This window comes from Pongo pygmaeus, chromosome 3 (genome assembly GCF_028885625.2).
Source record: "Pongo pygmaeus isolate AG05252 chromosome 3, NHGRI_mPonPyg2-v2.0_pri, whole genome shotgun sequence".
Taxonomy (NCBI): domain Eukaryota; kingdom Metazoa; phylum Chordata; class Mammalia; order Primates; family Hominidae; genus Pongo; species Pongo pygmaeus.
Genome location: NC_072376.2, coordinates 187,538,074 through 187,557,964, shown reverse-complemented (window position 1 = coordinate 187,557,964; position 19,891 = coordinate 187,538,074). Strand labels below are relative to the sequence as shown.

The window sequence follows — 19,891 nt, the reverse complement described above, 5'->3', positions numbered from 1 at the left end:
CGTAGACAAGTTAATACCTTTAAACGACTAGCTACAATTAGTCAAATGGTGCTAAACTGGAAGTCATTTTCTTTTTTTGAGAGTAATGTGGTATGTGTGGATATGCGTGTGTGTATGTATGTATGTATGTATGTATGTATCTCTTTTTAATCTGATCCATCAGGTGATTTTATGGTTAAGAAGGCAGCTTTACCCTTTGCCTTTTAGGACAACTTTAGTTTACACCTTACCCTAACCATACTCTATCCCAGCCACCCTCCTTTTCCCTTTTCTCCAAGAGTCACTCCAACATGTGGTGTAGAATCAGTTCCCAGAGGAGGTTTGTGTACTCAGAATAAACCTTTTAGAAACTTGAAAGAAAGACAAATTTCTGAGACCCTCTTCTAATCTTTATCTGGTTGAAAAAGAGATTCAGGCCCTAGAATATTCCATAGTTTTTTCATCAGTCAAACCACCTGATGTATTTTGCTCTTGTTTTATTCAGTGTGCTATGGAAACTACTAATTTGCTGTATCATTGAGTGTGAATTGTCTAGGGTGAAAACTGAAAATAGTGGAAAATGTTTTCATCCTAGGACACATTTTTAAATTTTTAATATTAAAATATGATATGCTATAATGAACAATTTTTTATTTGAATTTTACTTTTGTTAGCAATTTAAGTAATTGTAACTAGAGACTTTACAGTGGTACATTGAGCTTTTTAAGTACATTTTAATGAAAAATCTGTTTGCTTTTTATTTTCTCATCATACACTACCTGACCCCCTTAATACCTCCCAAATATTTTTCCTTATCCATTGTGATCACAGTTTCAGTGAAACTTGATATTATTTCTAGATTTAAGTTCTTAGCTTTAATGTCCAAGGTGTTTGCCTCTACATGTCTTTCATCAATTTAGCAATTGTTACCAGTGTCACAGTAGATGTCACTTCAAAATATGAGTACTGTATCAGAAATCCAAAGGATAATATTTCCTCAATTCTTGGATGTCCTCAATTGTAAGACATCCATCAACTTACTTACAGCTTTTCAAATATGGGAGTATGAAGGAAACACTACCTTAAGTGCATTTTTTAAAACCAGCTAACTGTAGTGTACATTTATCCATAAAACTATATAACATTTTCTTCTTTTATATCATAAAGTTTTTAGAGAGATGCCTTCTTTATAACAAAATTCCTAAGATTTCTGTAAATCTCTTTTGGTTATTAGCAGTTAAATATAGTATCAAAGTGATATGCTACTTTGGATTATTTGGATTGGTGACTCTGACCTTTGAGAATGTATAACTTGAGGTATTTCAAAGTGTGCTGGGGTTTTATCTGCCCTTAATATTTGATGCAGCTTATACATTTTTTGGAAGGGGGTGGTTTTTGTATTTTTCCCTTGGTTGAATTATATAATCCTCAGAAGTTTACAGCATCTCTTGAAAGTCAGCTGGAAGCTTTGTACACGTAGATTCAAACATTCATTCAACAAATATTTATTAAGTATCTCTACCACTTACAATTTATGTAATGTTGACTCTGAGCAAGTTATTTAACCTCTGTGCTTCCGTTTCCCCATCTGTAAAATGGGGATAGTAATAATACTTATAACAGTGTTCTTGTGAAGATTAAATGAAATAAGACATGTTAAACATGCCTCTAAGTGTTCACCAAACTGTTAACTCTATGTTTATACTAAAGGTACAACTACAACAACTTAAAATACCAAGAACCAGGCACTGTTCTAGGCCTTGGGGTTCTTCCTCTTCTTGAACTTTTGGATTCTAGTAGATAACTATATGACACCTGACGAATGGCCCTTCATGAAGTATGTATTGGTCACATCAATATCTCCTAGCTTTAAATGATACCCTTTGTCTTTAATTGTATTTTCTGACATGTATATGCAATCTTTTGCATATACAGTAACATTTTGTTTCAGTGGTGCTGCTGAGTTTAATCTTTTTGACATTTAAGCAATAATTAGGGGTCCAGAGTTATGTTAAAATTAAAATATGTGTCTTGGCTACAATGTTGGCGGGATGAACAGATACTTACGTTACATGATTAAGTATATACATGTGCTAGCAGTGAAACTACCATGTAAATCCCAACTTGCTTGTCTACTAGTAGACTTTTTAAAAAAATGTTGTTTACTTTAAAACTGTTTCAGAGCTGTTAAAATATATTTATAAATGTACATATTAAGATCTAGGTAATATGATAAAACTAGTATTTACGGGTTAGTCATTTAAACAGTTGTATATATGCACATTGCAAATCCAGTATTTGTATGTGATTCTTATAAAGCAAGAATTCTAAATTAGCTAGCATCATTGTTAAATGTGTCACTTTCTCATTAGTTTCAGTTATTAATCATAACCTAATAGAGATTTATCTCCATATTTTGATTAGAATGCTTTCTTTTTCTAATATAGAGACAGGTTAGAGATAGAGGGGGCTTTTCCAAGAAGCATGACTCAGCTAGCAGCAACTTTTTTGATAATAATTACAATAATGATTGTTACATTTAATTGATAGTAGTAATTTATTATTTAGGAAATACTTTCTTAGCTATCATATTGATCCATCCCAGTCACTAATGTGGTTCTTTTGGGGGATATTAGAATTCACAGATGTGGTTCTTTTTCTGTTTGAGGCTATTAGAACTAATTAATAGGGGCTTTTAATTATTTAAAACTTTAGAAAATTAGGGTCATGTTATTTTGTTTGCCATTGCTTTTTCTCTCTTGAAAAATAAGCAGGAAGACCTGTCCTATACCTCCTCTGTGTTTTCCCTGGACTCCATTGGAGGGAATTTTTATTTTTATTTAGATTTTCCTTAAACCATCACTCTTTTATGTGAGATTTTCTGTTGACATCTTTTAACTGCAGATAATTTCAGGTGTATATATCTCTGTCCTTAGCAGTTCCTCAGCATTCTGCTCTTTAATATGTTGAAAAGTCTTCCATAAATCATTCTAGCTGAAATCCTTGCCAATTCAAACAATGTTTATACATAAACTGGTTTAATATTATATGAAAGGTAAATGTAAAATTAAAACTCTTCATTATCCTCCAGACAAAATATGGTATTATGTTTCATAACTAACTGAGAAAACTGGCTACAGGATACTGGCACTCTCTCTTCACAGCTGTTAGTTCTCCCACTTCAGTGTGGACAGTGTGTGCTCTCTGTTCTTGCTCTGGAAGAAAGGAGACTGAAATCTGCTATTTAGACTTAAAACTGACATCAAAACTATCTTTACATTTCTTTCCCGGTTTTCATTGCCCCCTTTCCTCTTAGTTCTGGGTAACACAGAGTCTTCTGGTGAATAGCCTAGTTATGGGTTCCTCAGTGAGAGGAAAACTTAGTACTCTTATAATCTTTCTATCTAGGACAACTTTTAAAATCTGGGCATAGATTTTACTTTAGTCTTTGAATCTAGTGAATGTATTAGGAATAACTATTGTAATATTTATAGGCAGCTTAATAAAAGCAATGTGTGACATTTCTGTTATGTATGTGCTCAAGGTCAGCGTTAAACATAGAAGGTCATGGAAAATTACAGAAAGCAGAAAACATTACAAAATTTAGTGGGTAGAAAGAAATGAAATGTCAGGATAAAAACATAGACACCTGGTCTTAAACATACTAATTAAGAAATCTTCTGCACTTATTTCACTGCAGCCAAAAAGCAAGGTGTTGATTTTTTATTTGCATAATAAATATCCTCAGATAAATTATTCTCAATTATTCACATTCTGTGGGGCCCACCCTCCCTTAACTGTAGAGCACATGTTCTCTGATTAAATAGGGAGAATGAGAACTTCTGGACTGATAAAAATTAATAGACTTTACATTTACCTTAGCAATTCTTCAAACACTGTAGAAAAGAAGAAATAGTATCAGAGCAGTCATCTTAACCATTGCTGCTGCTATTTGCAAACAAAACAATGGGGATGTTCCCATTTGACCTGCAGATGTGTCAATTATTTTTTACTATTAATAACGTATATTGTGTCACTTAGTTTTTACATTATCTTCAGTCTGAAAATGTTACATTTCAGTTTAAGTTTCATTGTGGTCAAATGTATACTTGAAAAATAATATATTCAGTTAATTTCACTGTGGTTAAAATGTATATTTGAAAAATAATATATTGGTTATCATGTTGAAAGAAAAGTTAGAAATCTAGATTGAGCTATATTGTTCAAGTATTACTATTTTTAAAGTCTTCAAAATGTTTTTTTTAAACAAAATTAAATGCAGTATCCAGTTGGCTTTCTACTATATAATGATCTAAGGACAGTTTGATTACCTGAAAAGTAGTGGCCATTGTACTAGATTTTACATTGTATACAAGGACAAAATTGAACAAAACTTGCTAAATTAAATTTTTTTCTAAATTTCTTTACTAAGTTGTTCTTTAGGAAAAAAATTAAGGGTACTCCCTAGTATGTGACAGTTTTGTTTTATTAGTGACACCAATAAAACAAAACAAAACATCGTGTAACTTTTATTGATACCAACTGTTACACAATGTGTGTGCCAGGTGTCTGTGCCAGTAGACAGTACTTTCAGTACCAATAGCCAGTACTTTTTCATTTGGCTTTGCATGTCTAATTTTCTAGAATTCACTCTGTTCCCAAATATATATTTACTGATTCTGAACATATGTAGGGTAGATTTTGCTTAACCTTAACAAGAGATGGGCTGAATTCACATTAACTTCACCTAGATTCTCACTGCTGCTTGGCACTCCTTTAGTTTATTCCTAGTGAATTCCCAGTCATATCCAGTCATATCCTGCATCGTTGTTGATAGAAATCTTCACCACTTTGCCCAAGAATCCAAATCAGCCCTGTCTTTTCCAATGCTCCCCAGATAGACCTCTCTAAGAAAGAAACCAACATGTTCTTTGTTTTCTGCTTTTCACTTTCTTACTGTAGCTGTCTCTGAGCCAGTGCTACTGTGCTGTCCCCCAGGATAATCATTATAAACTCCAGCAGTATTTTCAGACCTTTCCCCTGCTCTCTTTTTATCGGCTTTGGTGCCCCTGCAGCAAAATCTCCCGCACGTCAGTCTTTTCCTGTCTGCATTGACCTCTCTTTTTGTCTTCTAACATGAGTAGGTCATAATTATCTCGAAAAAAAAAATTCTTTCTCTTTTTTCCCTTTAATTTTGCCATTTTTTCCTCCTTTGTACTAATACATTTTCCAAGTGAGTGGACAATACTCAGTTTCCTTACCTTGAGCTCATTCTTTTGTTTTCTTCTTGGATTTCAGCCTCTGCTACAGTGTGGAAAGAGACCTCTTGAAAATCACTTCTTTCCTCCCAGTCACCAAACTCAGTGCCCTCTTCCTATTCTAGTATCCTTCAGCTATTTGAAAGAAAAAGAAAACTAGCTGTGTTCCTTTTGCTATGCACTTAGCCCACTAAGATTTTTACCGTTTAGGAAACTGAGGCTCAGGAAGATTGTGTAGATTGTTTATGTTCATATCATCATTAAGTTGCAGAACCATGACTTGGTCCCTGTCCTAAAAATGATGCTCTTTCCATCATACTGCATAATTGCACTAGACACCCTGTTCTTTAACTCGAAGGCTCTTGGCCTCTGGAACATTATTCTATCCTTCTCTTCATTACTCTCTTACTGATCCTTCTTATCCAAGATCCTGAATCTATATCTTCAACCCTCACTTTTAAAATATATCCTATTACATTACCAACTGCCTACTATGCCTTTCTAGTTATATCTGTCATCACCTAAAATTCAACATTTCTAAAAGCTAACTCATCACTGTTTTCTTCAAATCAACACCCTCTTTGACTTTTTTTTGACCTGTCCATCATTCTTCTGTCAGTCATTTCCCTCTTCGTCTAAGCCAGAACCATCAGCTGTCTTTCACTTTTCACTGTCACATGGCTTGATAGCCAGCATATTTATCAAGTTATTTTCATATATGAAACATATTTCTAGTGCTTTTTCATATGTTCAAAGCTGGACAGTTGTACAGCCTGCTATCTATTTATTTTTATTTTTTAAGTGAGTGCTCCGCTGAGTAGCCCACTATCTAATTTTTCTTTCGTTATTTATCTTTATATTGCTGCCGAATTCACATTGTAGCATTGTAACCCATTGCTTCATCAGGTTTAAAAGCCTTCGGAGGCTTCCAGTTAGATTTAGGATAGAGAATAAACTTCTTACCCTAAAATTCAGCACTATTTCTGTCACTGTCATAGTCTGGTTGTAGACTTACTCTCCAACCCAAAATATTTCCCCTTCCTTCCTAAAAATAGTCTTTAAAAATTATATATTACTTTTGCTCATATAATACAGTATTAACTGAAACATTCTTCTCCAGTGTTCCCCTCATTCAGAGCTGTCTAAACCCCTTACATTCCTTGTCTAAACCCCTTACAATACTTCAGTCTAATCTCTAGCAGGAAACCTTATCCAAACGTCCTATCCCATAGTGACTTTTCCTTTCATTGAACTCTGAAACACTTACTTTTCATAAGCATTCATTTAGGTTTTCTTCTACTGCCATGTACTATTGATGTACCTTGGCACATGTGTGTATTCTAGATGTTTATGTATGTGTCTCATTGCCACAGATAAACTTTAAATTTTCTTAGGGCAAAACTCTGTGTTACACTACTCAGTGTCTATCACTGAATACCTTGCATATCACACCTTGTGTTTAATATATTTCAAAAATAAAGTGTGGACAATTTTAATGTATTGCTTCATGTTTTAAAAAATATTTTAAAGCAGATGCATATATGTAAATATGCACAGATATACATATATCTATTTTACAAGCTAGTCTTATAGGTATTCATCTTTCTATCTAAATGTAAAGTGAATTGGATACTTTTTTAAAAAAAATCAAATGACTAGGAAATTTATAATTAGTAGCATGAACATTATTTACCAGTTTATTTTCCCAAGAAATGTGAGGCCTAATATCTATTTTAATAAGAGGAATTTTATTTACCCCACTGTAACTATCCTTTAAAACTATTTTTTAAAAATATATTTTGGCCAGTAGTTTCCTTTCACCTGACAAGAGCTGATCTCTATGCTTGGAGATAACTGAGATTAATCATGATGGTTTCAGCCCATGATAGTACTGACACCATCATGATTCATCTCAGAGTTATCTGACAAAACTGTCTTAGAAGTCTCCCCACATGCAAATAAAAAGGAACTACATTATGACTGCAACAATTTAGATAATTCTAAAAGTTGAACAGGGTTGCAAATGGGAGTTAAAATGTGTATAGATTAAATGGTCAAATTTAAGTAGTTCTGAGTTTGAAGCTTAATCTTATTTTGAAAATGTAAAAACAACAACAACAAAATTGAATCAAGCAAAGACAAATGATTGGTCTTTGAACAGCTCAACTGAAGTTACAAGCATTCCCTTCATTATGTGGTACTAATCTGTCTGCCTATGTGTCTGCCTAGATTTCCTGACTTTACATCTATACTCATCTAGGATAGGGATTTGTAACCTGCAGTCCTTAGATGGAACTCAATTTCTGTTTTAAAAAATGTGTATGTGCATTATTCTGGGAAGAAGTTCTGTGACTTTCCTAGTACTCAAAAGGGTCCATAGCCCCCCAAAAGAGCTTAATATCTTCACTACAACCACACACATCTTTTCCTTTTTCCTTGTGACACAGCCTTTTAGATATCCTAAAGTCTTAATCTTTTCTTCTTTCCTAAGTGTATCTTCTTCTCTGGCCTAATACTCCTACATCCCTCAGCTCTTTCTTACATAACATGACTTCTACAGCCTTCAACGATCTCACCGGGTCTTGATGTCCTTTATCCAGATAAGTCCTAATTTGTCAGTATGCCTTATAAAATGTGACACCCAAAATTGGAAACTTTTATAGTCAATTATGTAGACTATACTGACCTACAACCTTCCTTCTTTAGAATACTATATATATATGTATCTAGACTAATGATTTCCTTTGCATGTGAAACACTGCACAGATGTCCATGCACATACACACTGCTCAGAGTTCTAGTCCTGACTAATCACTGATATGCTATGTGGTCTAGGAGTTTCTCTGTACTATTCTTCTAAAATTTTATTTTTAAAAACGTTTATACCACTTACTAAACAAATATATAGTTATTCAACAGACCTCATGCTGTGGTATTTTTTTGTATTTAATTGTAGTTTGGTGCGAAAGTGATTGCGGTTTTTTGACATTACTTTTAATGGCAAAAACCGCAATCACTTTCGCACCAACCTAATATATAAGAAGATAAGAATTTGGATGACTTACAGCTTGCTTATTAGAGACAGTTATAATCTGTTCTCATGTCTTTTTGTATTTGTTATTCCTTTACCATTCACTTTGGTAGCCCTTCTAAAGTAACCTTCCTCTCCAAAGGAATCCCAAGCTTGAAGCTGATGCCTCTTTTCCTCATAAAACCAGTAGAGTTGGCTTATTTCAAACTGTGTTCCCAGTTTTCAGGATTGAATTTAAAATTCTTTGTGCTCATGCCTGCTTCTATGTATTTGATTGATTTGGGAGAACTCAGGTTAGATTAGATATAAAATTCTCAAAATGTGTTTTTTATAAAACAGAATATGGCTAACTGTATTTTTATGATGTTTACATGAGGCAAATACCAGTGTTAATTTATAACTAAGTATCACCAAATGATATTAAAGTGGCATAGATTACGTAACTAGATAATTAGATATCATTAATGTATACTATTAGTAGGTTTGTTTATTTTGCACAATTTTTAAAAAGTAGCTTAGCATTAGTTCTACATCTCAGATACTGATTTAGGTATGAATAAAGAATCTATTAAATAATGCTTAATTGACATTGTTTTTAAATCATTTCAATTAAAATTAAATACTGGAAATAATTCTAAAATATTGTTATCCTTTTACACTGAGGAATTTTGGAAACAAACCTGACTTTTGCTAAGCAGATTGAGTATACAGTCAACTCTCGATTATTCAAACTAATGGAGGAAAGGATAGAACAAGCATTAATGGTTTTCTAGTTGCTGCCCCCTCAGACAGTTGATGAAAGCCTTATTCCAAAGAAGTATTTTGGCTTTCCATTTTATCATATTACATTTTCTAGCCCTTGTATTCAGGATTTAGTCTGAAATACAGGTTACAACAGAGTTGACAAGAAAGTTTCACATTATCACATTCTTTTCTTCATGTACATTTTTAAAATCAGTGCCTTAGCATTGCTTTTGTATTATTAAAATTCACATGAAAATTTGATCGAATTGCTAGTAGGCTATTATGTTGATGGCTCATAAAGTTAGTTTTATATAAAAAGTCTGATCTTTGAATTACAACTTATAGATAATTATAACCTTTCAAAAGCATTACCTCGTGGTACCTAATTACTTAAAAAAAATTTTTACCATAAAAGTTTTATGAGAAAGTTTTTATCTTGAAAAGGTTTTTATAGATATTCTTCCAACTTTTAAAATTCTTAATGTGTGTAATATTTCTGAGTACTATGTAAGTGTTTGTAAAGTGAAGAAATGCCAAAGGAATTTATGTGTGAAAACATTATGTTGTGTGTATATAATACGTCATTTTCTCTGCCAATTAACTGCACATAGTGTGCTAGTATCCAGACATAAGTATTCATGGGAATGCATGTATCTGGATAACCACGAGTTGAAATAAACCCACCTGCCTTTTATTTCAATAACTGCACATTCAAATCCAGCTAAGACATTTATTTGAATGTGACCTCTGTATATGTGAGAGAATACTGTTTTCAGCATTTGATTTTTTTGTTGTTGGTGGTGTTTTGTTGGTGGTGGTTTAAATCTAAAGTAGGTAAAAACTTATGGGTAATGCTTCTCTGGAAAACTTTGCATGCAGAGAAAAGGAAATTCAAAGATAAATTCTATGAAAAACATTGAATTGTTTTGTCTTACTATGTTTTCCCTCAGTGTGTATTGTAGCTAGGTTCTTGTAGAACGTAGCAATGTTTAAAGCCAAAGTAGTACAACCTATACATTGGCTTGGAGTTGGGCTTCCTTTACTTTAAGTTAAATAATTTAATATTTTTCTCCCAGAATAAAATTGCTAGTCTTTCATTTGGAGCATTTTTTTAATCAAGAAGCTATTTCCTTGAAAGGCATACTACAATATATATGTGAGCTTTAAGAAATCGTGTTTTCTGTTAGACAGCAGAAGTGTTTGTTAAAAGGCTTGTTTTAACATCTGTATTGTGGTTTCATCTGCAGCCCCCTTCCCCATATTAGGCCATATTTCTGTATAGTTAGTTTTACCTGACATGAGCCAGAAAATTAAATAAGATTTCTTTAACAGTCTTAACTTTGAATTTCCTGCTTTTCATTGCATGTAAACTATCAATCACAAACAATAGTTTCAGTTCAAGTTCTAGCTTGTATTTTGCATGATAAAGCTACAAAAAGTCTATTAATGCTGGAAAGAATTTATAGCTACTGTTGTGCTATTGCTTAATTGTTAAAATGCATAAATAAAGAGCAATTTTATTTATGTAGACTTGTCTTTCTGCCTTAGGGAGTGAACTACTTTATGTCCAAGGGTATCCTAGATGATTCACCAAAGGAAATAGCAAAGTTTATCTTCTGTACAAGAACACTAAATTGGAAAAAACTGAGAATCTATCTTGATGAAAGGTAAAAATGAAAATTAACTTTTCATCCAAAATGAGTTAAGTAATGTTTTTGATGAGTTAAGTTTTACTTTAAAACTAATACTGCATAGTAATCATCTGGTTGCAAAATTGAATAAAGACAGGGAAGAGATTCCTATATCTCACACATCATTTCTTTTGTGAGCTTTAACTTATTGATGAGGAAGTTACCATTTTAAAAGACAGTAAAAGTCCACATGCACACAAAATGGAAGCCCAACGTCTTTGTAGTAGCAAACCAAAACAAAATATTTTTCAGGAATCTGCAACCCTGATTTTTTAAGAGAAGTAGCCATAATCTAAGTGTTTATAGTGGTAAAAGTTCTCAATTACGAAATTATCCATATAAAAAAACCTAGTACAAAGACAGATTATAGTCATAAACCCCAAATCCTAGGGATATAAGGTATATATATTTGCATGTAGACACTATATAGAAATGTCATGTTCAAGTGTGAAAATTATGAAAATGTAACATTTAGCAGTGTTTTACACAGATGATGGTTAGTACGCTGTTCTGATTTGATAGTTATTCATTTGTACACTTTACTTTTGGTTATTAAAGAACATAAATTTGGGGACAACATTTTGATGCCACGTAACTGAACTACCATTTTTAAAATTATAGTTCTCGTGCTAATCTAATGTCTGGCTTAAAAATGTTTACCTTCATTGTAATTCTCAAACTTTTGTATATATCAGTATTTTTCAACAACAATCTGTAAATATTCATTTTATTCCAGAAACTTTGCTAGAGTAGTAGTACATGGATGATTAAGATATAATCCCTGTCTTTGAGAAGTTCAGAGTCCAGCATCCTGGTCATTGAAAGATGTAAAGATGGCATCATTAAGTTTTTTTGTCCTTAAGTGCCAAGTACCTAGGGATAGGCAGGGGTTTTTTTCTTTCTTTTCTTTTTCTTTCTTTCTTCTTTTTTTTTTTTTTTTTTGTAAATAATTTAGGTTTTGTGGGTCATATGATCTTTGTCACAGCTACTTAAAACTCTGCCATTCTGTGGTGAAAGCAGATATAGACAATACATATACTAGTGTGGATGTGTTCTAATAAGCTGTATTTACAAAAGCAGGCAGCAGGCCAGATTTGGCCCAGTAGCTGTACTTCGCCTGTTCCTGTTATATACAGTTGGTAGAAGTTGAAGATTTGATCATAAAATCATGACTGAGTTCAATAAGAATTGGAGGACATTGTAACAAAGTGTGACTCTATATTGAAATGCTAGTGATTTTTTAAAAAATTATATATACACACACAAATATTTATATTATAGCAAATAAGCTAAATGTATATCAACAGGATTGTTGCATCCATTAGATAGGATACTGTGCAGCCATTAAAAATAAATTAAGTGGATCTAGGTATAAAGATACACAAAGCTGTCTACAATATACTATGTGAAAAAAGCAAAAACAAATTATAAAACAATATATAGCATATGTAGGCATTCTTAAAAGTCTATGTAAATAGTATTTACCTCTGAAGATGTGAATTGGTATAGGTGGAGACTGTCATTACTTTCATAATTTGAAAAATAAACAATTCTATTGCTATTTGGATTTGGCCAAGAAGGCACTTAAAAAGAAATTATTCATTTTAATACTACAGAATTCCTTTTTTCTTCATTTTAGAAGTAAAATTACTAGGTTTTACCTTGTTTCATTTTGTTGTAAACTACCCATGAGAGATTTCAAAGTTAACTTCTTAAATAATCATACTTAGATTTTTTTAATGTTGGGAATTACATATACTTTTATAGGATTAGCTGATCTAGTAATCAGTAATAAGGTATTTTATCCAAAAAATGGAAATTTGTTATTTTTCTTACCATTTTTTTAATGAACAAAAGTTAACTAAAGCTGTGCCTTTTTTTCTTTCTGTAGGAGAGATGTCTTGGATGACCTTGTAACATTGCATAATTTTAGAAATCAGTTCTTGCCAAATGCACTGAGAGAATTTTTTCGTCATATCCATGCCCCTGAAGAGCGTGGAGAGTATCTTGAAACTCTTATAACAAAGTTCTCACATAGATTCTGTGCTTGCAACCCTGATTTAATGCGAGAACTTGGCCTTAGTCCTGGTAAGAATATATATATTAGTAGTACATCAGCTGCTGCCCACCTTCAGGTAAAAACAGGGATGTATGAGACTTGTCTCACTGTGGGGAAAATATTCTCAGTAATTACAAATACTTGTTTCACTGTTTGTAGCAGTGACTACTTCATCATTTATGTGAGCTTAGAAAAAACAGTTTGTCATAGCTATGGTGTGCGTGTGTGTGTGTGTATATATACACATAGCTATATATATATAGCCATTTATATTTTTTATATATTACCTACAAATTTATATATAAATATATATATTACAACTTTATACAAATGTCTGTGTCTATATACACATATAGACATACACACAGACATATATACACATATAGACATTTGCATATATATAAAGTTGTTATATATGTCCGTCTTATAGGTATATATAGATATTTGTATATATAAATTTATAATATATATTTGTACATATGTATATAGACATTTGTATATATATAAATTTGTAAATATATATTATATACATTTGTATATATGTTTATACATATATACATAGACATAGCTATCGTGTGCATGTATGTATATGTGTATATATGTATATATACATAGAATTTTTTAGAATACCTATAATACACATATTACATAGAATACATATAAATAAAATATATATGTAATATAAGCAGTCTTTTTCCTTCCAGATGTTATCTACTATGCTATTCTTTGATTCTACTTTCCATTAAAACAGTATATGTGTGTGTATATATGAGTGTATGTGTGTATATATGCACACAACTATACACACATATATACATACATGTACATATATATTCACACACACACATACTGTTTCAAGAAGAAAGTTAGACTTAGCTACATAAGTTCTTTAAGAAACTATTCTTGTTTGGGTTTTAGATATTTTTACTAGTCTAATTGAAAACTTGAGAAATTATTTTTAAAGCTTTTAATAATCTGCATATTATATAGGGAGCACCATTTTTCACTAAAATTTGTTTTTAATACAACCAGTTTTCATTGTTTGTGTGTACTTCTATCTATATGTGTATGTTTGTGTGCATATGATATAGCCTGAATCTCCTACATACTGTTTCAATTGGTATAACTTATCTTTTCATATCAAAAATTTTATTGTGCTTATCTGATTAAGCAGAAATTGCAAAACTGTTCCTGTCATGTGAAATTTGTTGAGCATGCCTTACAAGACATAATGTTCAACTTGGCTTTCTTAAGACTGCAGGATTCCGAAATATTAGCACTATAGTAGTAGAACTATTATGACGTTTGTTACTATTTTAATATTAAACATCAAATATTACCCTAGGCATATATAAAATCTTGTTGCATGGTGCTCAGGTGTAGCAGTCTTTTCCCTAAAGATTTGCTTTCAAAATTAATATATAAGTTCCACAGGCCTTTATAACATCTTAAATGAGAATATTAATAATCTTTTGAGTTATTTACATTTTATTTTCTAGTACCAGATTAATATGTTTTCTTGTCTTTAAAGATGCTCTCAAATTAAATTAGGTTTTTGTAAAAGCATTCTCTATAAATTTTTTTTTAGAAAGAGGAAATAAATACTGACAGTACAAATGTATTTTGTGGATGTTTGAATAGAAATATCACATTTGAAAGCAAAGATGAAAATAAAGCCAATCCTAAATTTTTTAAATCTAGAATGAATTTTTACTATACACTCCTAAATTGTTCTAAAGTTCTTTTGAAATGAAGGAAATGCATGCTTAATTAGTATTAAGATAGGATGATAACCATCCTGGTTTGCTCGGGACTGAGTTTCCCAGGATGACAGGACTTTCAATACAAAACTGGGAAGAGTCTAGACAAACTAGGATGGATTGGTCACTCTATATTTATGAGCTCATCTTGATATCTTGAAATTATGAACATTTTTGCCTTATGTAATGCCATTGGAATCATATTTTGTAAACCAACTAATAATTTGAACTGTTTCTTTTTCCTTCCAGATGCTGTCTATGTACTGTGCTACTCTTTGATTCTACTTTCCATTGACCTCACTAGCCCTCATGTGAAGAATAAAATGTCAAAAAGAGAATTTATTCGAAATACCCGTCGCGCTGCTCAAAATATTAGTGAAGATTTTGTAGGGCATCTTTATGACAATATCTACCTTATTGGCCATGTGGCTGCATAAAAGCACAATTGCTAGGACTTCAGTTTTTACTTCAGACTAAAGCTACCCAAGGACTTAGCAGATATGGGGGTTACATCAGTGCTGGTCATTGTGGCCTGAGTATACAATCAAGCTTCAGTGTGCAACCTTTTTTTCTTTTGCCATTTTCTATTTTAGTAATTTCCTTGGGGAACTAAATAATTTTGCAGAATTTTTCCTAATTTTGTTTATCATGTTTTGCACAAAGCAGAGCCACTGTCTAACACAGCTGTTAACGAATGATAAACTGACATTATACTCTAAAAGATGGTGTATTTGTGCATTAGATTTGCCTGAAAAACTTTATCCATTTCCATTCTTTATACAAATACCATGTAATGTGTACATATTTAACTAAAGAGATTTATAGTCATAATTATTTTATTGTAAAGATTTTAACTAAAGTTTTTCCTTTTCTCTCAAACTGAGTTCTGAAGTTTATTTGATTCTGATCTGAAACTATTGTCTTCGTAAAAGTTAGATCTGACTTCAGATAGAAACCAATACCAGCTTCCTTTTCCTTTAAACTTTGAAGAATGTTGATTTGTTACTATATTACTATGCAAAACTGGCAGTTATTTTTATAATATAAATTTATAATTTGATTTTTTATTTTAAAAACTGGGTTAATCAAGTCTCGGTAAGTCCTTTAAACCATTTAGGATTTTTAAAACATCAAAATTTATGATTTACATTCATAGGAATAAAATAAAATATTATTAGAACTCTGGTAAATGTTTGCTTGCTTATATGTGGTGTGATTATGCAAACTTTACTGTTTTTCTAATCTTGATGATCCCTGTTCAGAGTCCATTGAGAAAGTCATATTGTGAGGAACAGTAAACACTCTTTACTCATTGGTTCAGTGAATATCTATCCAGGGCTTTATATGTGTTAACATTGTGCGAGGTACTAGACGTGGGCCCTGCTCTCACAGATAATACTTACTGGGTACTGCGAAGAAAAAATCTGCTTAATGGAGAGCAACTATGTGAAGTATATCTTAATTAACAATTATTTAATAGTTAAAATATGCAGCATTAGAATGATAGAGACCAGTGTATTTATATGGTAAGTTAAAAGTAACCTCCAAGTAAAAAGCATAACCTTAGGAATGAAATAGTATGTGATGAGTTGAGCTACTAGTTTAGAGGAGGAAGTTGAGGGAGGTAAAAACTCCTTACTTAGAGGTATTGAATCCTGGCTTCCTTCCAGATCTGACCCTTAGTCAAAAGTGGTTGTCAGTATTACAACTGGAATGTTGTACTACAGATTTTTCAAGGACAAGACATACGATAATCAAATTTTGAATGTCTAAGGGACTTTTAGACTGATAGTAAATAATTTCTAAGATTCTGAAGCAAATATCCAAATCATTTTTACATGTGCATAATTTTGAATTCCATGACAATTCTAATTTTTAACTTCAAAACTGCTTGATTACATTTCAAAAGACAAAGGGTGGTGATAACTATTATTTACTATCGTGCCTAGTTTCTGGTGATTAACACTTTGCCCTCTCCTTCTGTCTACCTCCTTCTATCTTTCCTTCTTTGTTTTTCTTCATACCTCTTACTATCCAGTTCTCTCTGCTTCTGTTTTAGCTTATATCTTTTCCTTTTTTTGTATCCTCAATTTCCTAACTTTTTTTCTTTTTCCTATTTTATTTTTCTACCCTGACCTGATTATAAATGTGGATTGGCAATATTTGCTTTTCCAACATTTTCTTAGGAATATTTCAAACACATAGAAAAGTGGGGCCAGGCACAGTGGCTCATGCCTGTAATCCCAGCACTTTGGGAGGCCAAGGTGGGAGGTTTGCTTGAGCCCAGGAGTTTCAGACCAGCCTGGGCAACATAGCAAGACCACATTTCTACTTAAAATTAAAAAATTGGCCAGGCGTGGTGGTACATACCTGTCTGTAGTCCTAGTTACTCAGGAGGCTGAGGCAGGAGGATGACCTGAGCCCAGGAGTTCGAGGTTGCAGTGAGCTGTGATTGCCACTGCACTCCAGCCTAGGCAACAGTGAGACCCTGTGTCAATAAAATTTAAAAATAAAATAAATTTTAAAATAGAAAAGTGGAATTATTTTGCAGAGAATGCCTACTCACCACCTGGATTCTACAATTAAAATTTTACTGTATTCACTAAATCATGTTTATCTATTCCTCTATCCATCAATTATTTTGATACAGCTAAAAATAAGTTTGAGACATAACTTCCTTCCTAAAGACTTAAACTTGCGTATCATTAGCTACAGATCATTTTTTTAGCTTTTTTTTTTTTGAGACAGAGTCTCCCTCTGCTGCCCAGGCTGGAGTCCAGTGGTGCGATCTCGGCTCACTGCAACCTCCGCTTCCCAGGTTCAAGCGATTCTCCTGCCTCAGCCTCCCAAGCAGCTGGGACTACAGACACGTGCCACCACACCCAGCTAATTTTTTGTATTATTAATAGAGATGGGGTTTTACCCTGTTAACCAGGCCAGGCACAGTGGCTCAAGCCTGTAATCCCAGCACTTTGGGAGGCCAAAGTGGGAGACTTGCTTGAGCCCAGGAATTTCAGACCAGCCTGGGCAACATAGTAAGACCACATTTCTTGCTTAACCAGGACAGTCTCGATCTGACCTTATGGACCACCCATCTCGGCCTCCCAAAGTGCTGGGATTACAGGCGTGAGCCACCGTGCCAGGCCAGCTTTTTTGTTTGTGGTAAAATTTATGTGTACTAATCAATGAGTCTCCGCAAATGCATGTATGCCTGGGCAAACCAAACCCAGTTCAAAATATACAACTTTACAGCCTATTTACAGATAATATTGTACTATATAACATGAAGCATAGAAAACTTACAACCATGTAAGCCTCTTTACCCTATCACCTCATCCAGTATCTTATTAAATGTATTACGTATAGTATATGTTATAAACTCCACAATATAGTGTTATAATTTTCTTTGAACAGACATATATATTTTAAATTTAAAAAATGCTCTTTTATATTTACCCAAATTATCATTTCTGATGCTCCTATTTCTTCCTGAAAAATCCAAGTTTCCTTGTAGCATCTTTCCTTTCAAACTGAAAAACTTTTAACATCTATAGTTCAGATCTGCTGGAAATTAAGTATGACAAACTTTAAAATCTGAAAATGTCTTTATTTTGTTTTCCTTCCTGAGGAATATTTTTGCTGAATACATAATTCTAGATTAACTTCCCCCCACCCCACGTTTGGCGTTTTAAGGATATTCCAGTTTCCTGACCTCCATTGTTTCCAATGAGAAGAGTAGTGTTCAAATAGTTTTTCCCCTGTGAACAAATGTAATTTTCCTCTGAGTGCTTTATTTCATCAAATTTTTTTTTTTCAATCTCATTTTCTCTTCTCCTCCTGGGACTGCATTTATGAATATGCTAGACCTTTTGATTTTGTCTCACAAAATCACTTGATTTGTATAGTCCAACTCACTGACTCTTCTGTACTCATTTTCTTTTAAGCCCATTCAATGAAGTTTTATTCTAATTATTGTATGTTTTAGTTCTAGAAATTCTATTTAGTTTTTATAATTTAAATTTCTGTGCTGAGATTATCTTTTAATTCATAACAAGTGTATTTTTCCTTACACCCTTTAGCATAGTTGTAATAGCTAAGATACTTGATGGCTCATTTCAATATTCTATTTCAATATTAAATACTTGTTTATTTTAATATTTAGTATTTTAATATTCAATATTTCAGTATTGGATATTTCAATATTCAATTTTCAAAATTCTTATTTTAATGTATGAATATACTCAATATTCATTTCAATATTCTAGATCATTTCATTGTCAGTCTTCTCTAATTTTCTTTCAAGAATGGGTTACATTTTCTTGTTTCTTCATGTGTTAAGTAATTTAGGTTGTGTCTGGGACATGGTAAGTAAAATGTTGCAGAAACCCTGGATTTTTATTTGTTTCTCTAAAGACTTCTTTTTTTTTTTTTTTTTTTTTTTAAAGCAGCTAGTTAACTTGGCCAAACTCCCAGCTGCAAACTCTGGTTCCCCTAGAGTTCGTGGCAGCTCAAATTTTAGTTCAGCTTTTTAACCTGGCTATTGTACTTGAAATCTCTTCTGTACATGCATGCTTGAGAGACCAGCCAGTTTTGGCAGAGTCATACACAGAATTTAGGGCTCTCTCTGTGGTTCTTTCCTTATCAGGATTTCCCTCTGCATTTTCCAGCAGTTGCCATTACCCCAAACGTGTCCTAGTGTTCTTCAAGTCAATACAACTGTAGTCTCCACATGATGCAGAGTGAGGAGTTCCCTCAGGCTAAGAGCTATAAAAATAAGAAACTCACCCAATGCTATTTCTTCTAAGTATTCACTCCTCTGTAGGATCAGCCTGCTTTTGGTTGTTTTCTATTTCTTTCAATTGGTTAATTTTTAAATATTTTGTCCAGAGTTTGTAATTGCATATGTTGGCAGGTTGGTCTGAAAGAACTTCTTGACCATCACTTGAAGTGGAACCCTCTCCAATTGGGTAGTATTCTTTTTACTACTTCCTATGATTACTGAGTAGGGATTTGTTCCTGATTATTTTTAAAACTAGGTGAGTAGAAATTTTTAACATGTTCTATCCATGAAAAACCTTAATTATAAACATTTAGTAAATGTTTACCAAATTAGCAATTCAGTGTTTCCTAGTCGGTGTCCTACTAGGAAGGAAAAAGAAAATGAAAAGAAGGAAGAAGAGAGGAACAAAAATGCTTAACAACTTTTAGAATTCCCTCCAAATTTGTCATCAATAGGGTTTTTACTGAATACATTCTTTTAAAATTAGCACTCTCTAATCTTGATGAATTTGTATTTTCATAAAAATCTGTATTTTCTTACTTCCATTCATTTGCACTGTGTTTCTCTTCTGGAAAGCTGTTAACCTTTC

The 19,891-nt window shown here is 32.6% G+C and overlaps 1 protein-coding gene across 1 annotated transcript in view; it reads left to right on the top strand.

The window, feature by feature from the left end:
* Positions 1 to 15,401, top strand: part of FBXO8 (F-box protein 8) — a 31,419-nt gene extending 16,018 nt beyond the window's left edge. The window contains exons 4-6 of the mRNA XM_063664295.1: positions 10,561 to 10,679; positions 12,595 to 12,791; positions 14,772 to 15,401. Of these exons, the coding sequence (XP_063520365.1) occupies positions 10,561 to 10,679; positions 12,595 to 12,791; positions 14,772 to 14,959 (504 nt within the window). The 3' untranslated portion in view covers positions 14,960 to 15,401. The remainder of the gene's footprint in view (positions 1 to 10,560; positions 10,680 to 12,594; positions 12,792 to 14,771) is intronic.
* Positions 15,402 to 19,891: the final 4,490 nt, after the last annotated feature.